The sequence below is a fragment of the Protomyctophum bolini genome (assembly GCF_963924005.1).
Source record: "Protomyctophum bolini genome assembly, chromosome: 8".
In the NCBI taxonomy this organism is placed as follows: domain Eukaryota; kingdom Metazoa; phylum Chordata; class Actinopteri; order Myctophiformes; family Myctophidae; genus Protomyctophum; species Protomyctophum bolini.
Genome location: NC_137869.1, coordinates 33293911 through 33304752, shown reverse-complemented (window position 1 = coordinate 33304752; position 10842 = coordinate 33293911). Strand labels below are relative to the sequence as shown.

General features: G+C 44.9%; 1 protein-coding gene across 1 annotated transcript in view; it reads left to right on the top strand.

Moving 5' to 3' along the window:
• Positions 1-10842, top strand: part of dspb (desmoplakin b) — a 58762-nt gene that overhangs the window by 11528 nt on the left and 36392 nt on the right. The window contains exons 6-22 of the mRNA XM_080770525.1: positions 404-463; positions 566-733; positions 1074-1178; positions 1326-1421; positions 1639-1764; positions 3970-4122; positions 4954-5108; positions 5420-5546; positions 5810-5996; positions 6418-7367; positions 7506-7684; positions 8039-8177; positions 8674-8867; positions 9066-9228; positions 9463-9546; positions 10339-10446; positions 10718-10816. Coding sequence (XP_080626651.1) covers positions 404-463; positions 566-733; positions 1074-1178; positions 1326-1421; positions 1639-1764; positions 3970-4122; positions 4954-5108; positions 5420-5546; positions 5810-5996; positions 6418-7367; positions 7506-7684; positions 8039-8177; positions 8674-8867; positions 9066-9228; positions 9463-9546; positions 10339-10446; positions 10718-10816 — 3093 coding nt within the window. The remainder of the gene's footprint in view (positions 1-403; positions 464-565; positions 734-1073; positions 1179-1325; positions 1422-1638; positions 1765-3969; positions 4123-4953; positions 5109-5419; positions 5547-5809; positions 5997-6417; positions 7368-7505; positions 7685-8038; positions 8178-8673; positions 8868-9065; positions 9229-9462; positions 9547-10338; positions 10447-10717; positions 10817-10842) is intronic.

The following is a 10842-nucleotide window of genomic DNA, read 5'->3' as shown; positions in this document are numbered from 1 at the left end:
CTCGGGTATGGGCACTGATGACGCGGAGGAGTATGTATATGCATGTATATACACCAGAGCACCGTTGCTGTGTCCGAAAAGTGTCACATTTTCTGTTGGACATGAAATTATCATCATATGTGAAATTAATTGTGATTGAACATTGTAATCATGGAAAGAAAATAAATAAATAAAGGACATATTTTGTCATAATATATGTAATGTTTTCATTTAGTTACAATTAAGGCTTGATTTCCCATGAAAGATCCCTTTCGAGTTGACAAATAAAAGGAAGAGAGGGAATGTTTATTTTGTGAACAACATACTTTAGAATATTAAGATAATAGTCGTTTCAGTGGACATGATGTTTTTTCATAGAAAACCTCACAGCTCAAGTTGACCTCTGTGGTTCATCTTTTTGTAGACAAAGAAAGGAGACAAAGGTAACCTTCATGGTCTGGAGCAGGAGTGGGACAGCCTACAGGTGAGGGCTATTAAGTTATTTCTCCATTACTAGGGTTTATATTTGACTTGGTTTCAGCTAAACGTTTAGCCATGCGACTGAGCATCTATCTTTCTGTGTTAGAAAATGTCATTTAGCCGGACCCAGCAGCTGCGGGACCTGCAGCAGATCATTGAGGAGATCTCCAAAGAAATCATGTGGGTGAATGACAGGGAGGAGGAGGAGCTAATGTTTGACTGGGGAGACAAGAATATCGATCAGTACATCCCCAAGAAGGAGGAGAGCTATTCTGTAAGTATTATCTCAAGAACAGATTCTCAGCTAAATGGCAGAGGGCGCTGTTTTTCCTTTCTTTGCTGATGGGTTCCCAGCTTCTTATGTAAGAAACGCTGACCCTTTGACCCTTTGACGCAGGGTCAAAGGGTCACCTGGAAGTGGGGATGGAAAGATACCGGTTCCGCTTAATGTCTCGACGCCAACACATTCTTGAAATTTCATGAGGGATGAGTTCATCTGCTACAGATTTGGTTTGGGTTGTGGTAGAAGCCAAACCACTTCGCACAAACTGTAATTACTGTTGCATTCATAGACTCTCTGTGTTGTCCTCTCTAAACGTCTTCTTTCGTGGCAGAAACTGATGAGTGCCTTGGAGGTCAAGGAGAAGGACCTGAATAAACTCAAGACTAAAGTGGACGGGCTCCTGAAGAACAACCACCCAGCTGCAGACAAGATCGAGGTATGAGCAGATTGTTCATTTTGAATTATTTACTCGTGGCTGCTGTAACAAACCAGTTTCCCCTTGGAGCTCCATTGTATCGTATTGTATCGTATATATATCGCATTGTATATTTTCTTATCATATCATATCATATCATATCTACAGGCCTATATGGATACTCTGCAGACTCAGTGGAGCTGGCTGCTTCAGATCACCAAGTGCCTCCATATCCATCTGAAGGAGAATGCAGCTTATAGCCAGGTAATGCCATGATCCCATAAAGTACATGTGCATATAGCGTAACACATATGATCCCATACAGTACATGTGCATATAGCGTAACACACATGCATGAAATTGTGTTAAGCACGCACGCACGCACGCACACACACTACCTACTGTACATTCAGTGGCAGAGTGAATCATTGGCTTGCCTTATTCAAATTACACACTAATTTATATCAAAATTTTGCCTCAGTTCTTCAAGGAGGCCAATGAGACGTACCGTGTGCTGCAGAAGCAGCACGAGACAATCCGTAAGAAGTTTGGCTGTGACAAGAAAACTCCCCTGGACAATCTGCAGGGCCTTCTGAAAGGCCTGGAGGTGAGTCAGCCTTAAGGCCTATTCATAGTCCAGTTTTCGGTGATGAGGTGACTACCGCTATCCAGGGCAAAATTAGCCATTGGGCCACATGGGGCCGTGGCTCTCAGGGGCCCTTCGGGGAAATTGGACCGCACAGTACTGAGTTTGAGGCCCTGAAAATGGCTCCTGGGGCCCTTCATTGGCAGTTGATTTTGTAAAATGTAGGTAAAAAAGATCATAAAAAAACAAAAGGTTCCTGCGCACGCGCACTGCCCTGCAAATAATTATCGGCCCAGGGGCCCTCGTGGGGGTTAATCCGTCCCTGCTGCTATCACCAAAAACTACAACACTGAGCTGTGGTGAAGAGCAAACCACCGCTCTCCCCAGCCCTTCTCTCTGTTTTTACTCACCACCGAAACGGTGGTCACCGAGACTCGCTCCGGGTAATGTGATTGGTTTACACTACAAGCTGTTATGTTGTGCTGGCTATAGTATACTTTATAATAGTTGCAATGACAGCTCAGCTCGCAAAACCAATACCACCACGGAGCATAGCTGGGCAGTGCTGTGTGTGTGTGTGGGGGGACAGAGGAACAGGGACTCGGCCCGGGGAGGCGGGGTTCGCGGGACAGAAAACAGAAAAGGACCAGAAAGGATTAGAATAGAGACATATAGGCAATTAGGCAGTAGAGAGAAAGCAGATGGAAAACAATCGATGAATTTGAGGAAGTGTTGGCCATGGAAGTTAGGAGATATGAGCATGGTGATGACTATGAGCACCTTCATCAAACCACCGTTCTGGTGAAGAGGTGACCACCGAAGCCCCCATAACTTACAGGCCTGCAAGGGTCCATTTGGAGCGCCATCAAGGAACCCTGAGGGTCCTTGGACACCACTTTGAGAACCACTGCGATCAGCCCTTGCAGACCTGTGTTACATTTTCAGTAGATTATAGAACAGTATTTTGAGTATTGACTTGAGTTGTAGACAGACACCACATTTGTGCCATATGTGCAGCTCTCAGCAAAGGTCAACATGACAACAGCACATTTCACACCACGGCACGCCGCACACATGTTTGTTTTGTGCTGTTTTCCTCACTTTAGTTGGCAGATGTGCAACTAAATAGACCTCTCCAACATCACACAAACCCCTTTTATGCTTATGCGTTTCTGTTTCACTTTGATATGAACCCCCTCAAGGAAATGTAGGCCTGTTGAGCAACTGAGAATTATTGTGCAATTGTGTAGTGTCGGCCCGATAAGCGGCTGGAAATGTGCACAGAGTCAGGAGGTAAAAAGCAGCCACACCGTGGTTTATTCCAAAAAGAAGGTTGACAGCATGGGGAATGGCAGAACACAGGCAGCAAACAAATAGGGCATGTTGGTGTGCAGCTCCACCATGCCCTCTCACTGAATCCAACACTGAGTTGGTGTGTGCTTCCTGGCAGCCTTTTATAGTCAGCTGAACCAATCAGTGCAGACTGTACCATTTCACCTGGTTAAACATGCAACACTTTCCTGAACCCCACATAATCCACATCACATGAACCTATAAATCTATATCCCTACACCGGTAAGTACATATCAATGATGCCCACTATTGCAAGATAACCCACATATCACATTATCATTAGCAGCTCCAATGCATAACTCAAACACCCCCATGGCTATTCCACTGTGGTCCAGTCCAGACCAATACATGGTGCTCTGGTAGCCTGGGACTCTTTTGCCTGAACACACTGGAACAGACAGCACAGAAGCAGTCAGTATTCAAGTACCCATAACACAGTCTCATATTACATAATTGTATTTTCATGTTCATCATACTTTCAATAAACCCGTTCAACTCATGACTCTTCCTTTGTGTGCAAATATACATACTTAAATGTGCCCAATATCAGTAACGGAGGACCACTTCGTTACAAATTGAAATGTGCTAAGGAAAAGAAAAAGCATATTCTGCCTGATTGAGCAAAATCTTACCAAACGTATATAATGTATAGATGCTCAGTCGCATGGCCCAATATTCAGCTGAAACCAAGTAAAATATAAACCCTATAGAAATAACTTAATAGCCCTCACCTGTAGGCTGTCCCATTCCTGCTCCAAAGCATGAAGGTTACCTTTGTCTTGTTTCTTTGTCTACAGTACACAATGTACTTTGTCTGCACAAATGTGGCCCAAAGTCACAATAATCCTAAATCTCTGACTGGTTCTTCCTCAGAAAGAGAAAGAGAAGATTTTGGAGAGCAAGAGGCAGGTATATCACCTGGTCAGCAATGCCAAGAACATAGTCAGACTGAAACCCAGGAACCCTGAGGAAAGGAGCAGTGGCGCTGTCATAGTAAAGGCCCTGTGTGACTTCAAACAAGACCAGGTCAGTCTCTCGCTCACATTCTCAACATTGCATATTGTTATAGTATGAAAGTAGCAGTTGCACACAGAGGAGTTGTAGATGTAACTGGGAGATATAGGTGGAAGTGAGTGTTTTTTCTGTTTTTCTTTTTCATTGAATTCTATACATGAAGAAATGTCTGCATGTTATCAAGAGCCAGGATAATAGGTAGGACCCATTGTAGAACAAAAAGACAGAGGCAGAACAGTTAAATTCAAGATGTTTTATTTTAAGTACCAAAAACCATGGAACACAAGGAAACAAACAAAGAATAAGCCTGCTACAGGTAATCCAGAACAGACTCACTCTGTCTGACTGACAGTTAGCAAACACAGCAGGGGGTTCACACAACAGGTTGAGAACTGGAGAACTTGAGTAATCAAAGGGTACAATTTAAACTTTAGCAGACGAATCCAGAGTGATTTACAGTAAGCAAGAACAAAAAACATGGTAATAAATCAAATACATAATAAAGGGTATAGTAGCGAGACAAGACAGGTAACGGGAACAAAGGAAAACCGGAAACACTAGAAAACATTACTATAAAATACAAAACACCTGGGGAATTACAGACTAATACTGCAAGATTAAAACATACAGCTACAGAACTAATGAGTCTGCCTTTGGTATACCCCTCTGGGGGTGCTTCCTACACCTTTCAAGGAATATTTTAAGACCAACTCTCAAGTTCATGATTATAATACTAGACAATGTGACAATCTCCATCCTCCCTTCAGCCGTATCACTCATAGGCATAGCCAGTTCTCCATTAAAGTCACATTTTTAAATGCATATTATAATTGTGCCCCACAGAAAGTGATCTGCAAGGACAACGAGGCCATCCTGAAGGACAACAGTCAGCGCAGTAAGTGGCAGGTGACCGGTCCTGGAGGACTGGACATGATGGTGCCCTCTGTGTGTCTGCTGGTACCACCCCTCAACCCACTCAGTATCAGCCTGGCCAAGAAGTAAGAACGCACGCACGCACACATACACGCACGCATGCACGCACGCACACATACATACACGCACGCACGCACGCACGCACGCACGCACGCACGCACGCACGCACGCACGCACGCACGCACGCACACACGCGCGCACACACACACACACACACACACACACACACACACACACACACACACACACACACACACACACACACACACACACACACACACATTACTGTCTTTATTTACCATTTGTGTGTGTGTGTGTGTGTGTGTGTGTGTGTGTGTGTGTGTGTGTGTTATGTGCATGTGTGCCCATTCAAAAGGAACGAGCAGTATTATGAGGCCATCATGTCCATATGGAACCAGCTGTACATCAACATTAGGAGTCTGATCTCCTGGCAGTACTGTCTCATGGACATCGAACGAGTCAACTCTCTTACCATCAGCATGGTAAACGTCATGACACATACTACCAGCCTGAGACATTGTCATCATTATTTATAATGCCTCTGGATGACATCCTAAAGTAACAGAATGTATAATAATGCTGTACCTAACATTGTCTCCAACATTGTTTATGTCTAATTTATTTCCCATTTATTGCAGCTCTGCAATAAATATTTTCCATGCATTACAACATTAATTTCTGTGTGTGTGTGTGTGTGTGTGTGTGTGTGTGTGTGTGTGTGTGTGTGTGTGTGTGTGTGTCTCAGCTGTCCAGTATGCGTCCAGATGAGTACCGTAGCATGATTAGGAGTCTGGAGACCCACTACGAGGAGTTCAAGCGTACTTCCCATGACTCCCACATGTTTGCTGAGGAGGACAAGCAGAGCATTGAGAACCAGTACGCTGGAGCTCAGGACCACTATGAGCAGATGGTGGTGGAGCTGCCCTCTTACAGTCAGTACAGCTAAACATGACATATTCTATTCTATTCTATTTCTATGGGGTATGAGGTACGGTGGCCCTTAATCCATCTCGCCCTAATTTATTTTCCGCCGACCGCTCGATGCGGTGGTTCTTGTATTCCTAACTTGCACTGAACATTCTTTGAAAGCATTTGGCTACATAATAAAGCCGGCTGCTTTGAATCCATTTCCATTTCTCATTCTAATACTTCTTTAACACGCTTTTGGGCAGAAAACTGTACTGTATTCTGTATTCTACAGTCACACTAAACTTCTATTAAGAAGCAGAGCAAAAATGTTCTATACCATATTTGTGTAGAACATACAGTTTCATACCAGATTAGAAATGGTTGGTTACTAATAATGTTTGTCCTATTCTTTCCATTAACATGTTCTCCTATGTGCTCCCTTAGGTGCACAACAGCATCACGTAGAAGTGAATCAGCAAGAACAAATAGAAGTGACACAGCAACACGTAGAAGTGCAACAGCAACAAGTAGAAGTGCAACAGCAACAAGTAGAAGTGCAACAGCAACAAGTGGTGCAGCAACAACAACAACAACAAATAGGAGTGCAACTCCAACAGCAACAACAACACATAGAAGTGAGACAGATGGAACAACCGCTTCAACACCAACTGATATTTATACAGCAGCCACAAGCTGTGCAAGTGCAGGCTGAGCAACAGCGTCACCAACAACTGATCTTTCTCCAGCAACAGCAAGTGGAGGCACAGCAGGTCGAGCAAGCACGCCAACAGCAACTGATTATCCTAAGGCAGCAACAAGAGGCTGAGCAAGCACGCCAACAGCAACTGATTATCCTAAGGCAGCAACAAGAGGCTGAGCAAGCACGCCAACAGCAACTGATACTCCTACGGCAGCAGCAGCAAATGGAGGCCGAGCAGCGGCAACAGCAACTGATTATTCTGCAGCAGCACCAGGCCGAGGAGGATGCAAGGAGGATACTTGCTGAGGAGTCCAGGAGGAGATTGGCAGAGGAGGAGGCAAGGAGGATACTGGCTGAGGAGTCCAGGAGGAGATTGGCAGAGGAGGACACAAGGCGAAGACTGGCTGAGGAGGAGGCAAGGAGGAGAGTGGCTGAGGAGGAGGCGTGGAGGAGAGCGGCGGAAGTGAAAAAGGTGGAGGTGAGGAAGGTGGAAGCAAAGAAAGTGTCCCGGTCATCCTCTTCCTCCCTTTCGTCCGCCTTGGCCTCGTCTTCTGCTACCTCACATAGCCTGTCCGAGATGCACATGCTCCGACAGAGGCTGGAGGCGGTCGAAGGAGCGCTGACTCAGAACCTGCACATCTGCTTTGGGGAGGATGTAGCGCAGGACTGTAGCCTCCGGATCGCACAGCTGGAGGTACACTAGGTGTCATCACACAAAAACATGCTGATATAAGTTATAAGTTAAAAAACATTTCAAGCATCTACCCCTGTCTGCGTGAAAAGATTACCTAAGCTGTGCAAAAACTATAGTTCGCCTGTACTTTTTCTGCAGATGGCACAGCGCGACATTGACTCTGTGCATGTGGAGCATGTACGTCTGAGGGAGCAGGTCCAGAATGAGATGCAGAGCATGGCGGATGCTGACAAAGCACAGTTCCTACGCAGTGAGATCAGCATCATCAACCAAAGACTGGGCAGTGCGGAGAGCTGCTCCTCAGCCTACTTAGGCCGGTAAGAAACATACAGAAACACAAACACACACACAAACACTAAGGCTGTCCCGTAAAAGGTAACATTTAGAGTCATCGTCACCAAATCCCTCAGTTGTCCTATGTTCTGAGTTGAATCATCAACCTGCCCTTTTTTCCTACCTAAGATCTCAATTGACCAGAAATATATTTGCCCCTTCTATCTTATTATTCCTAAAGTGCCAGTTACCAAATTTGCAATGGTTAGATTTCTTTAGACTCTCCAAACTTTTGAAGGGGGGCTAGCCCCTCCTATATTCAGCTTCAAGACACTCGACTTTAATATATTAGCGCCCCTCACTTTTTAGTACTACAATGAGCACTCTCCTTCCATCAGACTGCAGGCTCTAAGAGGTCTACTGGACAATGTGGACCAGGCTGAGGACACTGTGAAGGTTCATGAGGCCAGACTGACGGAGAAGGAAACCACTTCTCTGGTCTCTGGTGAAGTGGAGAACTACATTTTTGCGCTGAAGGTACAGTAGGGAATAGCAGCATGCTTACTGTTCTTCAAAAAACATGGAGTGGACCTCGTTTAGTCATTTTCATTCCTCAAATTTCCTCATACAACATTGTCCATGAGCCTATTTACACACGACTGCATACCTGGTAGGCTCTATTTAGGGCAGAATAAAAGTGCATGTTACTGCATGGTCTCACTGGTGTCAACCATCAGATTGAATTTGAGAAGGGAGGTCAAGTCATGTATAGTAACGGTACTTCGAGGCCAATAATGTCACTATGCTTTTCATGATTGTCTAATATGAAATGAATAGCTTTATCCCTAGAAAGTACAATTGTGTATTTTAGAACATAGAGACACAGTGACTGTACATTTTAAATACATATGTAGAAGGTATGTATGGAAGGTATGTGTTATATATTCTCTAAGGAAGGGCCACCATGAGAGTCTGCCGGGTTTAGAAATCACACATTTGACTAGTAGATGGTCTGTCCTTGTTGGTTCATTAGAACATGAAAGCAGAGTTGGACCAGAAGAGAGATGTCCTTGACACTATGGAGGCAGAGCTGGCCAAGGTGGGCCACTGGAACGACCAGGTATCTGGCTCCTCCCATCGGTGTGACATGATCCTGTCTAAATACAACGAGCAGGTTAGCCTAATGGCAGACCGTTGGCAACGCATCCAGAACCAGATTGACAGCAGGTACTGCTCTCAATCCTCTCTGTTTCTCACACTCTCTCGCACGCACACGCGTGTGCGCACACACACGTGTGCGCACACACACACACACACACACACACACACACACACACACACACACACACACACACACACACACACACACACACTTGCTACCTAATAAAAACTCAACAACTGTGTCCTTCTCTTTCCCTCACTAAGACTCAGGGACCTGGAGTTGTATCTGCCCCAGTTGCAGCACTATAAGCGTACTAGTTCTTCCCTCGATAAATGGATTCAATCCACACGCAAAAAACAGGACACCCTGCAGGCCACGCAGATACAAGACCTCCAGACATTGAATGACCACATCAGCCATCAGAGGGTTTGTCTCGGTTCATTATTTACATTAATTTGTTATTTTATTAATTTCACTTAACTCCGTTTAATTCTTAAAGTGTACCTTTAACATGAATGCTGCGGTTCTCTTGTGAGGAGCAGATGTAAAAATCTTTCAAAACTCTTCTCAGTTTATTAAGTTTGGAGAGCTTGCACTGGAAAATAATGTTAACATGTTATCAACAATAATGTACTTATGTTAAGGTATATGTGTTCTCAGGCCCTGAATACCGAGATCAAAGGAAAGAGAGAGACAGTGGAGAGTGTCATAAGGGACATAAACACCTGTGTGAACTCTATTAAGGTATGGAGGTCTATTATAGTACATGCTGTATGCAGTTATTTTGGACAAATCACAAAAGTTCTTCGCTTGGCCATTGATAGTTATTTGTATCTATATTCTTTTCCCATGATTTTGTAACCCATTTTTCACCACTGTCAATTATCTAATGTGATCCTGGGCTCTACACACCCTCCGCCAACCTAGTGGGGAGAGCAACGGACTTGAACTCATGCTTCCTTCATGCCCGAGTGTCCAAGTTGCTTCTTGACACCTGACAGGGGGGAGTTTCCCTGGTTGGACGTAGCGTGTGGAAGGAACACGTTATTCCAACCAGTTCCTTTCCCCTCCATCAGGCGCCCCGGCTGGCCAGGGGGAGGCAGTTTAGAGTCCAGGATTACTGCATGTTTTTTGTGAGGGTACCTACCCTAGGGGACATGGGGAGAACATGCAAACTCCACACAGAAAGGCCCTTTCGCCAACCCCGCCTCGGGTATGGGCACTGATGACGGAGGAGGAAACACGCCGCCAGCACCCACAGCGTCCCCAGTGGGACTCGAACCCAGGACCTTCTAGCTGTGAGGCGACAGCACTACCAACTGTGCCACCGTGCCCCCATTGATAGTTATGATGGTGCTGACGCTGCTTGATGCTTGCAGGAACTGACTGGTGGTGTAGGACATAATCTAGACTAGAGCCTTCTCTCCTGCCCCCCACCCCACCCCACCCCCTCCCTTCCACTGGACTGCCCGCTGTTCTTCCACAGCAAAGATCATTATACTTATAAACAGTTCTTTGTTTTGTTTTTGCCTTTAGGACTATGAATCAGACCTGGCATCATACAGCTCTGGTGTGGAGACTCTGCTTAACATTCCTATAAAGAGGACCATGCTGAATTCTCCTTCTATGGTTCTCACACAGGAGGTAACGGCATCACTCACTCAATGATCTCATGCTGGGAACCTAATGACTATCTTTTGTTCTGGAGGCAGGCTCATTAAAACACTGGAAACAATTAATTTGTACAAATTAATCAGCCAAGATAGCAGCAACATTTATATTATACAACAAATATTTGAAATGCATAAAGGTTTAGCGTTTGTGAGCAAAGGAGAGAGAGATGTCCATAATTGACCAACATAGTGTGATACTAATGATGTTGTGCTGAGTGTTGAGTTTTCTGTCTCTATTTCAGGCAACTTTGCTGCAGACCCGTTACACAGAGCTGGTCACCATCTCTGGTGACTACTACAAATCCCTGGGAGAGATGCTTAAAAACATGGAGGAGCTTAAGGTAATTATCTGATGCTTTAACCCACT